The 18,757-nt window shown below is 42.4% G+C and overlaps 3 protein-coding genes across 8 annotated transcripts; all 3 read left to right on the top strand.

Annotated features, from left to right (window-relative positions):
- Positions 1-586: 586 nt before the first annotated feature.
- LOC124179468 (putative sodium-dependent multivitamin transporter) lies at positions 587-6,177 on the top strand. Of its 3 annotated transcripts, XM_046563863.1 has the most exons (9): positions 587-728; positions 2,125-2,297; positions 2,745-2,966; positions 3,373-3,713; positions 3,799-3,918; positions 4,154-4,371; positions 4,495-4,712; positions 4,797-5,053; positions 5,152-6,177. In XM_046563863.1, the coding sequence occupies exons 2-9, from the start codon at positions 2,184-2,186 to the stop codon at positions 5,477-5,479; spliced, it is 1,818 nt and encodes a 605-aa protein (XP_046419819.1). In that variant the 5' UTR covers positions 587-728; positions 2,125-2,183; the 3' UTR covers positions 5,480-6,177. The 3 variants fall into 3 exon arrangements, with proteins under 3 accessions (XP_046419819.1, XP_046419820.1, XP_046419821.1); XM_046563864.1 differs by lacking the exon at positions 587-728 and having other exon boundaries at positions 2,168-2,297; positions 2,659-2,966; XM_046563865.1 differs by lacking the exon at positions 587-728 and having other exon boundaries at positions 2,196-2,297; positions 2,726-2,966.
- Positions 6,178-6,580: 403 nt separating this feature from the next.
- LOC124179467 (sodium-coupled monocarboxylate transporter 1-like) lies at positions 6,581-13,458 on the top strand. 4 transcript variants are annotated; one of them, XM_046563858.1, is made up of 9 exons: positions 6,581-6,715; positions 9,885-10,304; positions 10,426-10,651; positions 10,738-10,805; positions 11,072-11,367; positions 11,447-11,665; positions 11,958-12,141; positions 12,211-12,507; positions 12,603-13,458. In XM_046563858.1, exons 2-9 carry the CDS (start codon positions 9,960-9,962, stop codon positions 12,843-12,845), a joined length of 1,878 nt encoding a protein of 625 aa, XP_046419814.1. In that variant the 5' UTR covers positions 6,581-6,715; positions 9,885-9,959; the 3' UTR covers positions 12,846-13,458. The 4 variants fall into 4 exon arrangements, with proteins under 4 accessions (XP_046419814.1, XP_046419817.1, XP_046419815.1 ...); XM_046563861.1 differs by having other exon boundaries at positions 6,634-6,652; XM_046563859.1 differs by lacking the exon at positions 6,581-6,715 and adding an exon at positions 8,131-8,463.
- A 211-nt stretch (positions 13,459-13,669) lies between these two features.
- Positions 13,670-17,528, top strand: LOC124179471 (45 kDa calcium-binding protein). The gene is made up of 4 exons (XM_046563868.1): positions 13,670-15,056; positions 15,383-15,646; positions 16,290-16,471; positions 16,562-17,528. The coding sequence occupies exons 1-4, from the start codon at positions 14,531-14,533 to the stop codon at positions 16,739-16,741; spliced, it is 1,152 nt and encodes a 383-aa protein (XP_046419824.1). The 5' UTR covers positions 13,670-14,530; the 3' UTR covers positions 16,742-17,528.
- The last annotated feature ends 1,229 nt before the right edge of the window (positions 17,529-18,757 follow it).

The raw sequence follows: 18,757 nt of genomic DNA, 5'->3' as shown, positions 1-18,757 counted from the left end.
AATTCGTTTTCACAAATTATTTCCTACCGATTTGTTCCGAAGTACCAGTTTTGTCGTACATAACTACTCGTATTCTCTAAGGGGCGATTCATATTGCAGCATAATATCAGTTCAGCACTAAAAAAAAAAAAAAAAAAATTTTGGTGGATTGTATAATACTGTATGATTTTCGGTAGTTTCAGAAATCTAGAAATCTATATAACTATTAATATCACTGCGAGAGATATTTGCCTATGTTAAGATTTACTTGATTTCATAAAGTGTAATAAAACTCAGCGTATTTGTACTTCTCCGACGATAATCAATATAGTAAAACTATAATTTTTCACTTTCTCTCCGCCTCATGTTTATCCCCGCACCCGATAAGTCTCTTATCGCTTAAATTTGGCGGCATGACATGCCTGCAAGCATGTACAACATACATACACCAATACCTTATAACTAGGAATTTGTAACGAATAGCGTTTCTCGCAAAAAACAAAACGAAATTAAAAATGTAGAGAACGAACGCATGCGCGATAATTATCAACCTTCGACTTAGCCTCGGCTGGAGGTGCTCACAGAATGCGTAGGTTAGGTCGGCATGGTCAGACCACCAGACGACCAGTAGAGACGGAGCTTAGAGGAGAGTCAGGTCGGCCACTCTGGGCCATCTCTGTCTGTTACTACTGACTCCCGTTGATGCAGTTACAGAATACATAAAATTGTCAAGCGGATCGAGGCTCGTGGTGAGATAATTAATCTGCGATATGTTTTCATTTCCATTATAATGTTTTACCGCTCGGCTTATTCTCGTGTTTCTCTTACATCATTCTTTTACACACGATTGGGTACATGTGTGTGTTCGTGTAATATTGATCGTGTAGAAACCCACATTGCACAAGTGTTCTCTGTTCACCGTTATGAATTTACCGCTATTACTCTACACGTGGATTTCGAATCTCGGCGCGTTCGGATTTTTCTTTGAGATAGGCAATAATTGCACTTCGTTTTTATTGATACATCAACTGTACGTCAAACATCACATTTATGGGAGCCCTCAAAATTTACACATACATCACGTGTTCCATAACTGCAATCCTGGACTTTGCGCTGATATTTATTGTGCGCGTTCGTTGAACAGTGGGAACATTCTTAATTGATCAACTGAAGGTTTTTCAGAAGAAACGGTAAAAGTAACGAAAATGATTGTGTGGTGGGTACAAGATTATGGAATTGATGGGCATGGTTTTTTTAATCAAGTTAAAAAATGAAACAGTTATACCTGCCGTCATAGGACCTATAATGGTTAAGATTTCGAAACATTGATTTCAACGTTTTCTTGTACGTTTTTGTAACCAGGTTCATTGCATTTTGTAAAAAAAAAGAAGAAATTCTCTGACATTTTGTCAAAAAAATTAAATGTCAACACTACGTTAAACATTAAGAAATCTACTGACATTTGGACAGAACATAACGATTATTCAGGTTTCAATTTGTTTGCTCACATGCACAAGATATAATGAAAGACAATTCAAGTTGATCAAAATATCTAGAGCACATAATTGAGACGTCTGTTATTCTGATCGCATCCGACTTTGTACAGCTTTGTGTTGGTCATGCTCCTGTTGAAGCGAAACAGTGCAATTACAAACAAAAAATAAGAACCGTAAGATTATGAGACTATTCCGTCTTGAATCTGTCCAGTGCAAACAATTATAGCAACGTATTTCTACAGGTCGAAAGTTTCTTTTCGTATTTTCTGAATGGTACATAAGCAAAGTCTAAAAACCTTACCGGTTATCACGAGATAACCGGGCAGATGAAAAATACAGTGCAGACATCTTAACACGAGGGATTTACCCACGATTTACCTAATATAAACCTTGTCTATAAACTAGTATGTTTGTTCTGTGTATATAGAACTAGCTAATTTGACCCGGCGCGGTGTCAAATAATGTAAGTTCGCAACTCGTTGCGTTCTATCTGAAAGGAGTTCGGCCAGGTATAATTTACGCAAAATCGGTTCAAAGAATTTACGCCAGATTCTGAGGTTATATCATATTTTTTCAGGAACGGATAATGCAGATTTTTCTGCTAATTTTCACTGCGATGCCATTAAATATTATCTCTTTCAATTTCCAGATTGCAAAACGAAGGAGCAACCCAATAGCAACTCGTCAGTAAAACGAACAGACAGACAAATGACTCCAACTTTGGGATGGGCCGATTACACGGTGATGGGAGTGATGTTGATAATCAGCGCTGGAATTGGAATTTATTACAGATTTACAGGCGGTCGTCAGAAAACCACGCAGGTGCGAATATTTGCCGGTATCACGTTGCCTGTAACAATAAGTCAGCGTTTTCTATATTTAGTTAGGGAATTACGACACGATATTCGTAGGAGTATAAATTCTGCTTACATTCACGTTTTTGAGTATAGATCCAAGCGCAGATTAGATCGAAGAGACGAAAAAATCGAGACAGTAAAAAATAAAGACATCGATTATTTCATTGTGCCATGCGATTAATATTTGCTCTGATTCGACCCTGGAGGATTAGGTATTTTATTGCATGAAATCTCCTTGATTACACTATCGCGCTTAATTGATAACGCAAATCGGTTCAAACAGCCTGTAATTAATAGCAGCCTAATGTCTATGTACCGTTGATAAGAACCATACGCGAGATGAGCTTCAGGGTCGGGATTATCCCGATTTATGCACCTATCGTCTTACTGCAGCATGAAGTTTTCGTCACAGGAATACTTCACTGCTAATGGATCGATGAGCATAATACCAGTGGGCATCGCTCTCATGGCCTCGTTCATGTCGGCCGTCACTCTCCTCGGCGTTTCCGCCGAGAATTACACCTACGGTACTCAATTTGTCGTCATCAACGTATCCTACGGGATCGGGACTCCGATAGCTGCCTATGGATTCCTTCCCGTATTTTTCAAACTACAAGCCACAAGTGCCTACGAGGTAAAGCTCAATCATCGACTTGATTATGCGTTACTTGATAACCACTTCTGAAGTTGGGTACACATCTGACTTCAGGATCTCAAGACTTTACATGAGTTCAGATTAGTTTACGACTTTGCGTGACTTTAAATGACTTCAAGTGACATTACAGGACTTTTTTCTACGGTGTTCACCTGATGTCAGGAGCCGTTACCTTTTCCAAATTATCTGACCACCTGACTTCAGGTCTTCAAGACTTTACATGACTGCTGATGAGTTCACGGTAACTTCACAAGACTTGACGTGACTTTAAATGACTTCGAAGACATCACAGGACTTTTTTCTACGGTGTTTACCCGACATGAGGAGTGGTTGCCTCTTCGAAATGGTCTGACCGAAACAAACTTCTTTCTGACAAATGCCGTAGTACCTTGAAAAACGTTTCGGAATCGGTGCCCGACTGTTTGCCAGCTTCGTCTACTGGATCCAGCTGCTCTTGTACACAGGAGTCGTCCTGTACGCTCCGTCGTTGGCGCTCGAAGCAACCACCGGCATCTCGAAAACCTGGAGCATTATCACCATTGGACTGGTTTGCGCCTTCTACTCGAGTATCGGCGGCATTAAGGCCGTCCTAATCACCGACGTATTCCAGAGCATCCTGATGTTCGTCGCTGTGTTCGTTGTCATCGGCATTGCGGTCGGTGACGTTGGCAGCTTGTCCGAGATCTGGAGGATCGCCGAAGAGGGGGGTCGAATAGAGTTTGATAGGTGGGCGATCGGTTGAAACCCCATGCACGAAAATAAAGAGCTATAGATAAGAGAATGGCACTGTGAACATTATCTCGATTTTCAGCATATCGCCGGATCCCACGGTGCGGCACACCTGGTGGAGTCTCATAATCGGCGGTCTCTTCACTTTCCTGTCTCTCTACGGTGTGAACCAGGTTCAAGTTCAGCGCATGTTGACCGTTAAGTACGCTACCGATCGTCTCAGGCAGAAAAATTTACTCCCGGAAAAGGTTCCTGCTGGAATCTTGACATTTTGAACAATTCAACCAGTCACATAATATTGTGAATTACTTCCACTGTCCAGTATTTGAAGAACACTGCCCTCCGGCCAGCATGGGATTAAATTGACAAATTTTCTCTGCTGGCAGAGTCATTAGTGCGATTGAAAAGATTTGAAATGTCTTCTGTGTTTCTTTCAGGAGCTTGAAGGCTGCGCAAGCGGCTCTGTGGCTGAACTGGCCAATTCTGATGTTCCTTTCCTTCAGCACCAGCTTCTCTGGTCTGGCGATATATAGCAGATACTACAACTGTGATCCCATAAAACAGGGGAGAATCAAAAATATTGATATGCTGATGCCCCTTTACGTCATGGACACGATGTCCCACGTGCCTGGCCTGCCTGGGCTTTACGTTGCAGGTGAGCTTGATCAAGCTTTGCTGTAGAAGACTGAAAAACTTGCGGTTATACTATCGAGACAACAATCGAACATCTCGCTGGTAGTGTCAAAATTAAAAAACTTCAACTTCTACTCATGCAAAGGGATATTCAGCGCCGGGTTGAGCACCGTATCCGCAGCTCTGAACTCCCTGGCCGCGGTAACATTGGAGGACTACATAAAACCAGCCTACAAGCGATGTTACAGCGCCGATTTCCCTCTCGCCAGGTCAACTTTGTTCGGAAAATTGCTAGCCTTCACCTTCGGCATCATTTGCATCGCTCTGGCATTTTTGGCTCAGTTTTTGGGCGGTATTTTGCAGGTAAAGTCTGAAAGGACTGTTAGATGAATACGTGATACAGATAAATACTCTTTTCGGACATTTGCTATTTCGTACCATTCATAGGCTAGCTTGACGATATTCGGGGTGGTTGGAGGTCCTTTGCTCGGCATGTTCACCCTCGGAATGTTCACCGAATCGGCGACCCAGCGAGGCGCTATAACCGGGACTCTTGTGGCCTTGGTTTTCTGCCTGTGGATTGGATTCGGCCAGCCTCGTCCAGGCGCTCCAAGATTATCGACAACGGATGCGGGCTGCAATGCAACTTACCCGGGAATCTTGAATGCCACAATTACTGAGGCACCGACAACGTTAGCGACCTGGTATGAGCCCGTTTACTGCATCCAATTTTCTTCCTCATCGGCAGTTGGAGTGGTGCAGTAATGAGGTTTAAAAATTCACGTCATTTAACATCCTGCAGGACCAACGCCACCACCGAGGACGATCCGGCCAGCTACTTCTATCTCTACCGAATCTCGCACATGTGGTACAGTGCCATTGGCTTCCTGGTGACTTTCCTCGTCGGGTGGCTCGTCAGCAACGTCGAGCGGATCGTCATGAAGGAAGAACAACCGGAGTTGGATCCGGATCTCTTTATTCCTTGGTTAGCGGGTCGCATAAGGAAGCGACGATTGCGGTTTTTACCGTCATTCGACAAGCTGGCTCTTGAGCCGCGCAGCGTCACTTCGAAGTACACTTTTCACGAGGACAAATCAGAGTCGCCGATCCCAAGAAGCACGGAGTTTTAGTTAGAAATTAATCGGTGACTCCATCAGAGGCCGGTCCTCGAGGATGCACTAAATTTCACGTCTTCCAGTTTTGAGAGATAGATTTAAGTATACGGTGTGCTGATATAATATTCGAGCATTTGTCGATTCAACTCGATTATCTGTTCTTAATAATTATTCATTCTATGCATCTTACGTACGTACAAAAATATGTCAGGGTTTAGAAAAATTTACACGTATTTTATATCTGCTGATGTAGTTTTGAATATAACGTAATTTGAGTTATTGCAAAGTGTACTTAAATACTACTGGAACAATTATGGTTTTTTCCCTACGAATTGAGATTTTAGAGACTTGTAAAATTGGACTAGATCCAAACAAAGGCGAGCATGTGGAGTGATTTTTCAATGCACGAAAACATGTTACGTAGTATGAATTAGAGACCTGTACTTTTGATTACAATTAATTATATTGCTTCCAACGAAGGGTAAACGACTCGGTCATTTTACTTAGTGTTCAAATATTATAATTGCATAGGTATGATACGGGCTGTGATTGGCGTGTGTGATTGTGAATATTATCAATTATATGATAATAATTTAAATGTCTGTTAACTATAAGAATCAGGTTATAATATCAGGTAAATATGAATTTATACCGATTATATTAATGTTTTGTAACGCAATCAGCGAAAATAAGGTGTCAAAATTTTTAAGGTATTAAAAAATCTGTAACCTTTTCCCCAGCACTGTTCCCAGCATCCACTCTCAGGTTTCGGAATAAGTGGATGAGTATAAACATGCTTGTCTACATTCAAAACCACAGCAGAGAAACTGGAATTTGAAGCCGGACCAACAATTTATTTCTTATAACACGGTGCGCTAATTTGCCTTAACAAAAATTTGACTCATTTAACTTATTTTAATACAGAATTTCCTTAAAATAAAGAGACAAAGAATCTCCGACAGCATTTCGATGTTCACTTGATTCATTAATGGAACTAACACCAAATGTTACGCGCTCGGATACCAAATATTTCGAAATATTGAAACCTCTGCTTCACCTTTTGTGCCCTGTTGATATCCTTGTGTCTATATCCCTCTGTTTTCAAATTACTGACCTACGCTAGTCTGGAAATGTTTAGTGACAAAGGCACATCTCTCTATACTTTCAAATTACATTGTCAGCTGTCAAGTAAGTTGATTAGTTCGTAATTAACCCGTGTTGATTTTATTTCACACTCCTCCAGTTCGCGAGGTAAGTAATTTGGTTATTTATTCACTGATTTACTCAATTACGTGGTTTGATTATTCTTTCCGAGGCAAACATTGCTAACACAAATTGAGCAAAGTTGTCGGTTTGACTTTACTTGAATGTTCGAAATAGAAAGGAACTAAGGTGAAAGAACGAAACACGCGGCTCTTTATTTTACACACCATCAAGTGGAAGCATGGTGCCACGCATTGTGTGTACTCAGATCGTCGCCTTTACAAACATGATTGCAGTTAGTTGTGAGAGGGATTAAACGGCTAATCGAAATACGGTCCTAAAATTAATCGTCGCGAATTCCGGCTGCTACAAATTAAGTAATTAGAACTGTTACGGGTCTGCGTCAACCGGACTAATCCGGTATAGTTTGGATACAACCAGTTTCAATTCAATACACACATACACAATGTATATGCACGACGCTGGTCAATGCTCATTGCACTTTGAGCTTTCTCCGTTTTCCAACTCTTTTGGATCATCAATTTTAACAAATATACCATTTCATATCCTCAGCGAAAAAACATGATCAAATAACACCATAAAAAGTACCTTCGAGATATTACCCGGAAATTTGCTTGTTATTATTCATTGTTATCCTTCCTCATCCTTGGACCAATGAAAATGCCGTCAAGTGCCGATGTGAGATAATTATTGATGACCGCGGAAGGATTATGATTACGATTCAGGAACATCGCATGTACCATAAACAAAAAGCTTTGCTTATAAAATTAGCATTCCAAGAATTTAACTTCATGGACATGAGAATGACGTCAATTGATTACAAGATCATTACGTCATTTCATTTCGTTAATTCGAAGCACGTGTGTCGTGCGCTCATTCAGGTTCACATTTAGGATACACCCATCAACCACTCCAATTTATTATTGTTGTTATTATTATTACTGTCACTCTGTTTGATTTTGTCCATAAGTTGATATTTCAAATTCGTACACACAATGACGCCGATTGATTCGATATATTCGCATGTATGAAATTTTTGAAATATTCGACATGATGATAAAGGCGAGCTCAACATGTGTCCGCCACTCTGTTTTTGCTTGGTTTTTGTTCGTACTGCGTCAGAATTCTTGCTTTGCCGCGTTTCAAAAATGACACAAGCTGTTACTGAATTTACATTTTTTTCTTTAATAGCTAGTATGTAATCATGGGTCCTAAGAATTTGCGGCTCCAGCTACATCGAAATGAAGAGTTGTCACCATGCGATTCCCCGTTCGGTGTGACAAACTATAAGCTTAATGCGATAGCGGACCTACAGGAACGTTACAGTCTCCACAGACGCATTTCGATTAAAGTTTCTAATTGTGGAGTTATGGCTGGAAGATGCCTTCTCGCCGGGGCGGGTATATAAAGACCAACTCAAGGCAATTAAGATCATCAGTCTTAAGGTTGTTTTCTTTTAATCCTCCCGTTGTTGTCTAAAGTTTCATTCGTTCATTTTCCGTCTCGTGCATAGTTTTATCCAAGTGAATATCTTTCTGAATATCATTCGGCCAGATTGCATATTTTTTTCGTTTCCGTTTCCCAAAAACACGACGAAACCCATTTATAAAGTATGCGCTTATGCTTTGTGCTAAGAAATCCAGTAAATGCAATCAAAGTTCAGTTCTGATAGAATTTCGCAGGTAATTCAGCGTAGGAACAGAATTGTGTACGGGCACATTAGGAAATCACTGTTTTTACAACAATCCTGCAAGTGAACGACAAAATTTCGAAAGGTAAAGTATCACCAAATTATTATACAGGAGTGAAGTCACTAGACAGTTTGTAGCAGTTTGCTCACGGTTTGATACTTCGAAAAAAAAGACAATAAATCAGGTATAATATTCAAATTATGTGCAAGTTTTGCGTTTCGTCTATTTCGAAGTTAGCAAAGTTTTTTCTTTTAACCGGTGAGCAGATATGGTGAACTTCCGGAACAGTTGTGTAATTATTTCTTCATACAATAGAAGAATTATTTTGAAATTAATGACAAGTTGTCGAGGCACTTTTTCGAGATTGGAGATCTTTTTCGTCCTTGATATGTAATTCGTATAATGCATTTTGAGATTGTACTGCTCAGGATACGACGTATAACGTATTACGTACAACGTGGCTAATGCGCCGGTAAAAAATTACATGGTCAAATGAAACCGAGGTATGCTTGAGTATCCGAAGTTTGACACATGCGCGAGTAAGTTGTATTGTTATAATAACGTCTATAGTAAATACAACGCGATATTGTGCGTTGTTCATAACTGCACGTTTCGATCATTCGTGTTTAATTATGCAGTGCTCGAATCCAGGTGTCCGTTAATTTTCCTCCCTCCACGATAGAATAGAATGAAACGATAATTGTGAATCGCTACGATATCAGAAATACGTGAACATACATAGTGTGCATTCTCGATAGTTGCACATGCATCTGTTCTCGGCTGGTTTACGGCGGTTCGATCCGCCTGAGACCGGTTAGAATTAAGTCGTTCAGCCCCTCTGTAGAATGTGCAACTCATAACAGAAGGATCGACGCATTGGCGACATTGCACGCTGATCTTATCCGCATGCTGTTAAAGAATGATTATTGCAAACTACGCCATTGCTCGGTGCTTTTCGAGTAAACACCCTGTCTAGCTGCAGCGACACAAGATAACATAATGCAATTTGTCTCCGCCATTTAATAGTCGCAATTAGCATCACCTAACGATTACTGTCACAACTCAGGATATCTGAGGTTTTTTTTTCTCTCACAAAATCACCCGAGTCATCTGATCCAATTATCAAGCTTGAAATCGAGGCTGAAAGAGCGGAAGATTCTCTTGGAAACGAGACTCCACCGAGTTTAGGGTACTGGAATTACCGCGTGCCCATTTCGGCAAAAGTAATCAAGGGAGAAAGAACATTATAAGGGTTGGACGTAGGGATGAAAATGGAAGATGTGGACAATGGGGGAAAAGCGTCTGGAAAGATTTTCAACCCGTTAAAAGTAACACTCTTAGTCCTTAGTTTATGAAATAAAACGATAATTCATAAACGTACGTGTTTATGGCGTACGTGAAGCAAAGTTATACAATCTTCTATCCGTCCGTAAACACGGCGATATCCCGTCGAGCGAAATCCCACTCCGTAAGACGAACATGATGTGGGTAATTCATGTTTACAGGAAGCCCATAGAGAGATTAGGAGCCGGACTTATAAGACCAGTCGAGCTGACGGACCGGCAAAGTAATTTCAAAAAATGGCCAAGATCAATCGACAGCTACTGATTCTCTTCATTGGACTCTCGGTGTCGTCCGCCGAGCAGCGGAGGCTTTCGCCACAGATGGACGGTCACGTTCTGGAGGAGCGATCGGAGCTACTTCACTACTTCAGTTGGGCCGATTACGCCGTCCTTGCCACGATGCTCATCGTCTCCTGCGGCATCGGACTGTTCTATGGCTTCTTCACAACGAAACAAGAGACCAGCGAAGACTTCTTGCTCGGTGGCTCCAGCATGGGAACCTTCCCCATGGCCATGTCTCTGGCCGCCAGTTTCATCACTGCTATTGAACTTCTTGGAAATCCTGCCGAGATGTATAGTCAGGTGGGTGACGATTTCCTTGTCAAAATGCCAATACGGCGATAATGAGACTCCGTAATACAGTATAAAAATGTTCACTTTCATCTTTATTCGATCTACGTATATGACCCTTTTACTTTGGCAGGGAACCGAATTCTGGATGACTTCGGTCGCCTTCGTGCTGGTGATTCCCATTACTTCGCAGCTTTACCTCCCCGTCTACATGAAGCTGAGGCTGACTTCGAGTTACGAATATTTGAATTTAAGGTTCAACAGGCACTGTAGACTGCTGGCCAGTCTTTTGTATATGGTGCAAATGGTGCTGTACACTTCGGTGGCTGTTTATGCACCTGCGTTAGCCTTAAGCCGCGGTGAGTTTTGCATACAAAAATTCTTCACTTTCATCAATTGATCACTAGCACTTTTTCTCACTACCTTCTGCCTGTTTACTTTCCAGTCACGGGACTCAACACCTACATTGCCGTCACCGTGGTTTACGTTGTCTGCATCTTTTACGCATCTCAGGTAAGCTTCATTGTCAGAAGTGTAGATCGCGATTCGGATGATACCTTGAGAGACCTTGAATTCCGATCCCATTGCACTCTTTAAGTTGACTATCAATGACGATCTCTCCCAATGCTTGATGCTCACCATTCCTTCAAATAGCATCAGATATCCACAATTGATTCCAACTGACATTAGTACAGCTTGCTATGTGCATTGTACTTCTCCCCTAAAGGTAGAACCATTTCCTCACCACCAGATCAAAGTAATTCAGCCGAGTGTTTCAGGGCGGTATGAAAGCAGTGATAATGACGGACACCTTCCAAGCCGGAGTTCTTCTGGGTTCCATATTTTTGATCCTTGGTTACGGGATGACTTGGGCTGGAGGACCCGCGGTGATATGGAAGGACAGCGAGCGAACGGGTCGGCTGGAGTTCTTCAACATGGATCCATCGCCCACAGTTCGTCACAGTTTCTGGAGCGTCGTTGTGGGCGGGACGTTTTACTGGGCGACAATGTTCTGCAGCAACCAGGCTTCGGTCCAGAAGTACCTCAGCGTCGAGACGATCGGCCAGGCGCGAACGTAAGCGTGCAGTGTTTTGTCGTCAAGGAGATCGCAAGCCGGTTTTTCAATCACTTGAATTTGTCATTTTCTATCACAGGGCACTCTGGGTCAGTTCAGCCGGTCTGATCTTAATCTATACAGTAAACTTTTTAACCGGAATGACGTTGTACAGCGTGTACAAACTCTGCGATCCGCTCCAAGCCGGCTACATAACAGCGAGCGATCAGCTCCTTCCGTTCTACGTGATGAACTTCATGGGAGTGCTTAACGGTGTCCCCGGGTTCTTCGTAGCCGGAATATTCGCGGCCTCTTTAGGGTGAGTGAGATATTCCGAGTACACACCATTCTCCATGATAATTGTACCCATCGTATTCTAGACTACTTTATTCTATGTTTCGTTTATGGGCCATCTTGATATGTCTATCCTCACTAACACGTGCCTTTGGTTGGAATCCTTGGACAGTAAGATGTGAGATAGTAGCTTATTGTAATCCCCGCGATGCTGTACCCCAGATTTTCGTGGCCTTAGAGGATGCGTTGTCCTACTGCCACAATTAATGAACATTCATTCACTCGTTCGTTCACTCGTCCATTCTCAATCCCTGCAGGACCGTAGCCAGCGCGCTAAATTCTCTAGCCGCGATCACATGCGAGGATATAGTCCAAGGCTTGTTTAGAATCGCTTTACCGCCTAGTCGTGGTGCCGTTTACGCCCGGTGGATCAGCATCTTTTTCGGCGTGGTCAGCTTCGCTCTGGTCTTCATCGTCGAGAGGCTTGGTGGTGTTTTGGAGGTACGTACATCCAATGCCAAGTACCAAAATTCCCCTCGTTCCGTGTACTGGCACATCGGTATTCTTCAGGTGGCCTTGTCCTTCAACGGTATGGTGGGCGGTGTGACGCTGGGTCTCTTCTCCCTGGGGATGTTTGTGCCCTGGGCAAACGCTAAGGGCGCGATGTCCGGGGCTCTGACGGGACTGACTCTGGTGTTGTGGGTTGGTTTGGGAGCGCAGATCGCGTCTTTAAACGGGCAGATACACGTCGAGTCGAAGCCAGTGTCAACCGCCAACTGTTCATCAGCGTTAAACAAAACGACTTCTAGCTTCCTACGAGACAAAGACGACGAGGATAATGACGATGAGGTCTTCGCTCTGTACAGAGTGAGTGCTCGTGATCAATTTATATGCCAGGAGAAAATGGCTGATCCATCGACGATCGATCATTCGGTAATTCGGTAAATTGTCTGTTGCTGCAGGTGAGCTACTTGTGGTACAGCATGATCGGCTGCTTGACTACGATCGTGGTTGGCGTGATGGTCAGCTTCGCAACGGGGCCGCAGAATCTCGATGAACTGAACGACGATCTGCTGAGCCCGCCAGTGCAGAAACTGGTGAACAAGAGGTTTGGGAAATCGCGAAAAAAAAATCTAGAGGGAATATCGAACTTCGCACTGGACATGGAGGACGAGAAGATCAGTGCAAAGCGAGGTTCAAAGTAACGAATAAGTTAAAGTCGGCTTGCGTTCATCGTCTCGATTACATTTACAATTGCCACTGCGTCCACGCACAGTCGCTTTTGCCTACTGGTGAAACTGCGGAAGTCGTTTTTCCGCATGGAATGATGGCCGCTGGACCGGGGCCAGAATGTGCCCAGAAATCGAACCGCCAAGCGCGGTAGAGAATATGTATATACGTACACGTACGCACGTGCTATATTATTTTTTATCAGACACATTATCTATCGTCCATTACCCTTTTCAAAATTTGTGAAATTTCCTTGAATTACATTAAACTCGTTTGTGTTTTAAGCACGAATAGTCCCGTTGTCGCTTTGCCGCTGTAGATGTTCGGCCCTTGCAGAGACACAAGAATTATTTAATTTTACACGTATATACATACCTACATACAGACGCTGGTCTCCGTTCGAGTGATAAATTAAATATTAAATACCGACAATGGAATAACGATAATCGTAATGTTAAGAGTGAGAATATGTTTGCTATTCAAACGGATACTGCGAGAATACGTACTTATTTATTGTACATATATGCTATTCATACACTTGTTATACACGTAGAGAATGTTCACATTAAATGCAAATGTTAACAAGAACCGTAGCCTGCTAGTGCAGGTTCGGACCCGCTTTGTCCTTTCACCATTTCTGCATCCTCCTATTGTCCTCTCATTTTTTTATTACGAAATTCAATTACACGACGTGGAAGAAATCAGTTTTACCATTTCCACGAAGAAAGTACCACCCCAAAGACAGGAAGTTACGGAGAGTCAGCTACTTCGATGCTCGGTTGGTATGAAGAAAATATGTGAAAATCCACAAGGTGACTTGACTGTTATTCCGGCGTGACGGGGTCTTCTACCATCATTATAGTTAGCATAACGAAGAATGTGGGTATAATTGGGGTAATATCGCACAGATTAATAGTGCCATGTAGGCACTGGAGACCATGAGAGATCGTGCGACGGCGCAAGAGGCGTCGATGCCATGCGCAGGATTGGTGACTGTTGGTATATGAGCTAGAGAGTCGGCTCTGGGTTCCAAGTGAAAGTGAATCGATAGGACATGCTCGTTCCTTGGCCGGGGCAACGCTCGTGTGCACGGCGTGAAGTAAACGGTACATATCGTGAACCGCAAACCGTTGTGAGCCGTGTTGGTTTACGGTACCGCAGGAAACTCTCTACAGCTCTGGTAATAACGCCGGTGCCATGACGGAACTGTTGGAATCGAAAGAACCGTAGTGAACGCGCTCCGCCAGCTGTTACTTGGCTCTGGAAAGGATCCTCGTCGTGATCGACTGAGACGATAACGTGTTATCAATTTGAAAGGTCATCGAATTTTGTCGATAAAACAACATTCAAGCGGAAATTAAATGTAAACTTGATGTGTCTTTCAATGCGAGATTCCGGGGCAATCATGTGCGGCTGAAAGAGTGATTGGGGTGCTGAGTTCCGATTGGTGAGAGAGGAATGATCTGACAGTGTGGATATTAAAAGTGCGCGATAGCCTTGCGCCGGATTGTCAACGGTGAATGATTTGCCATTTGGAGAGCATTGCGCGGAATGAAAGTGGCTCGAGCCATAAGTCGTGGAGAATTCGAAAATCGAATGCGTGCGAGGATCGTATAGCTCACTGATTGCCGGTGAAGGAGAGTGAAGGAGAGATTCGAAGATGGTTTCGCGGTGCGGATTATGCTGCAGGGGGGGGAATTTTTTCAGTCTGGTGTTTCTCAGGTGGACGATAGCGATACCCATTGTGATATACTTCTCCCTGTTCTTCGTGAATTACAGTAAAAGAATGCCGCTGAAGAGTCTCGAGTCGTTGGAAGATGCGGTGAAGAACACCGGCGAAGCACTCCAACTGCAAAGTATTTCTTTTGACGATGAGCCGAGAAGCTCGTCCACTGGGGCAACCAGTTCCGGAGGTAGGGTTAAGAATTCGAAAAAAAAATACAAGCACCTCGGCATCGACCAGAGAGACGAGAAACTCATCGAGGAGGTTGAGAAGCTCGAGAATCTCCAGGAGCCCAAAGATTTACTGACCGAAATATTTCAAAGGGCAGACACCGACGAAAACCAGCTTCTCGACATCCGGGAACTGGCCAAATGGATCCACGCAAAGATCAAGGAACACGTCAACAGAGCCATGACCGATAACATTGGCCTCTTCACTGCCATCGACAATAATCCCAGAAATGGTAAAAGGCGGCTTTTTCTTTAACTAGATACACCATGCAATCAGAAGAGTGTCAAGACGAAAAATTTGTGAAAGAAGTTTAGTATCAATCACTGAATAACCCCCCCGATCAGTTTTATCATAAAAATGTCCCCTTGGTATAGACGATAATTTAGTTCTTTAGAAATTGTTAGCGCATTAGTTCGATAATTAATAACTTGATTCAACTTGGTTAACCTGAGTGATACAGTTCTTGAGTGGATCATTTTTACTGCACGACTATACGTCTGATGCATCCTTAATTCGGGAACATCGCCGTCAAAAGATGCGGTAATATTTTTATTGCAGGCGAGGTATCCTGGGACGAGTATCACGCGCACTTTTTGAAGACCCACGGTTTCTCCGAGGAGTACATAAACTCCCATAACAAGCGGCATCCCGAGCTGTCGAGGACCCTGAAGGAGAGCATAATGCGTGACAGAGCGAGATGGGCTGAAGCCGCGAGGAACGACCCGGAACGACTGGCCCTCGACGAATTCCTGGCCTTCACACACCCCGAAAGCAGCCATCGAGCGCTGTTGCAGATGGTCGAGGACCTCTTCGAGAAATTTGGTACACGATATATCGGTTACACTTCAGAAGAATCGCATAACGGTCACACAGGGTGAAATTCACCTCAGTTCCGAAAAAGTGATATCCTGCTTCAAAAATGAGTTTTAAAAATCTAAAAAAAATATTTAGGTATTGTTTAAGATTCGTAAAAAAAGCTCTCTCGGTTTTCGCAGCCAAAATTGATTGTATAGATATTGTAAAGCATCGGAAAAGTTAGAGTACTGAGGGACTCTACGAGGAGTTCAAAAAATGTTTGGGGTGATATTCACGTCAAATGACCAATTAGGGTTAATTGCACTTCGAAACACGTATTTCCGTCACTCGTAGAACCATTTTTTGAAATCGGTTTTCAAGACACGTCTGTGTACGTGCGTGAGAAATAATCTATACTGAATTTGAATTCATGGATTTGGATGAAAGTTGGGTGAAGAATCAAATATTATTTCAGGGAAATTACTCATATCCCAAAAATCGTTACTTACGGGATATGAGTAACGTTCCTGAATTCCACTACAAAATAGCGATGCACCGTCGAAATTTCAACTCTTTCCGTTCGTTTGTTTATTCAAATTAGGAAAGAAAGCCGGACTTTGCTCGGTCGGTAAAGGTAGGAGCACTACGTGACCTTAATTCTGATTGTCAGATCGCGACGGGGACGAGCAGCTCACCGAGGACGAGTTTGCCGGCCTGCCGAGCGACGGTGTGGGGCTGGACCTCGGCGATGACCACGAAAAGCCTATACCGGGTAGCGATGACCGGCGAAAGGAGTTCAAGCACCTCATCGACAAGAACAAAGACGGGCGAGCGGATCGCGTCGAGCTTTTGGTAGGTATAAATTGGTAGCAATTTTCGTCGGTTTCCGAACCATCGAACCGCGAAATTCGCTAATATTCTTCTCCCCCTTCTTCTCCGCAGATGTACATCGATCCCAGGAACCCGCGTCACGCGATTCAAGAGGCACAGCAGCTGATTGCGCTCTCGGACGCGAACGAGGACGGGAACTTGAGTCTCCCGGAAATACTGAACAAGATCGACTTGTTCCTCGGTAGTAAAATGGTCGACACGGAAAAGAGCTTTCACGATGAGTTTCGATAATTGGTGCGGAGCTTTTTTTTCCTTTCACTCTTCAGACGGGGAGGAAAATTACGGCACCGAAGACGACTTCGACCCCACGAGAGGAGAATATTGGAACCGTTGACCTAGAAATCAATCAGTTCATCAGTCATCGTCGCCGTATTGTGCCCGAGCACAGACCGCCATTCTTCCTTGGTCTTGGCTACCGATCATTAACGGGAATTCCAATTACCGACGAAGCTGGTAACGAGAAAATACTGGTGACAGCTGTATGCACGCGTTTGTAACAATAATTCGTCTGTCCTATAGCGTATTGAATAGATGCGTAATCGAGTTTAATGATAATAACGACAAACAACTAATCATACAGACGTTTCATAATTTAGACTGTTAATTAAGTACGTTGATCCATAAAAGGAAGCAAGAAGTATTCACGAATTTATCACGTGACACCGGTTAATTAAGCCAAAAGCTATTGCAACGAGTCGGTCTTGTCATTTGTAAAATTATAAATCTTGTTACTCGACAAGAAAGACGAAGGCAAGTTGTTTAAAAATGAGGAAATTTACAAATTACATGTAAAAAACTATTAGAAGTTCGTAGAACAAATCTGTGATAGTTTGGTTAACGTAGCAGTTACTACAGTATTTACATAATATTACATGCATATCATTTGATGATCAATGATAACATGTGTACCCCAACTAATCTTTGTTACCGCGGGTAAATAGTTGTAAATTAATAATACATCTATATATTTTAGTAAGAGTTACAAATATCCTTGTACATGAATAAATTATGTTAATAATTTTGGTCAATATCAGTTTGTACGCGAACGAATCATGACTAGCTGTACTTATTTCGTGTGGGGCAAATGATTTCGTGGACAAATTTTCAATGGAAATAGATTAAATGAATTGACCTTTGACTAACAAGCTGTAATTAGTCCGATTTTCAAAGGGATAGAGAATGAAAGCGAAGGCTTTGTCAGAATAAATTAATTTAAAGTGAAACTAAACCAGCAGCATCGTTTGTTACACTGTTAACTATGAAGCGAAGAAGAGTTTGCAGTAATAAATTATCACCTCAAACGCGTTATAGAGTCAATGAACTTCGTGGACACGAGTCTTCTTCGTTTACGTAACGTGAAACCAGTTTCACGTCGAGTTGTGACTCGAAGTTTCCGAATACAATATCACCATTTCATACAACTATTGAATGGAGTAGCATGGAGTTTTTTTTGGTGCAAGTAAGCAGGATGAGAAATGGGATTAATCAATGAGGTTGAACCGGACGTTTTTAACTAATATTATTAAGATTATAACAATAGCACGAGATTAACGTCGTACATTGTAGGTATGTACACGTACATTGTACCTATTTTAATTGGTCTCGGAGGTATAATTAACGAACGATGTTTCTCTTGAAACAGCGTTTTCGTCCAATTTTTACCGAAGAAGCGATGTTTCCCCAGTGAAGAAACAAACACGTTGTAATCATATTTTTAGCGTACGTACAGAGGATGCGTTGCTCATTCTGCAAAAGCACGTGGTTGTTCAACGTGTGATCATAATCATCACGCAACAAGTTATAGGCATCGAAAATAATCAACACATCAATATTCACTTACAAGGAAGGCATCACAGGTCGATATTTCCGATTTCATTTCGTTTTTAATATGTTATCGTAGACCAAAAACTAAGCGATACGTGTTTTTTTTATCTGCCATTAACCACTTTGCAAGGGTGAAACCACCCTCCAAAGTAGGACATGTCTAGGGGCGATTTGGCAGTTTCACTCACAAGAAGATGATTTTTTTTTAACCGATTCAAGTAAATAAAAAATTTTTCTCATAGCGAGAAATGAAAAATGCGATTTTCTCAATAAACACTGAGAGAAATTCTTAGTTGCGGTTACCGCTCGGTTCTTAACTATTTTGCATTTCTTACCATAATCGAGAAATACAGTTCTAGGTAGAAAATGAAATTTAGTTTTGTAGCTGATTCCGGAAAGTCTAGTATCCGTTACTATTCTTTC

The sequence above is a fragment of the Neodiprion fabricii genome, chromosome 4, assembly GCF_021155785.1.
Source record: "Neodiprion fabricii isolate iyNeoFabr1 chromosome 4, iyNeoFabr1.1, whole genome shotgun sequence".
Classification (NCBI taxonomy): domain Eukaryota; kingdom Metazoa; phylum Arthropoda; class Insecta; order Hymenoptera; family Diprionidae; genus Neodiprion; species Neodiprion fabricii.
The sequence above is the reverse complement of the archived record's forward strand: the minus strand, read 5'-3'. Positions and strand labels throughout refer to the sequence as shown.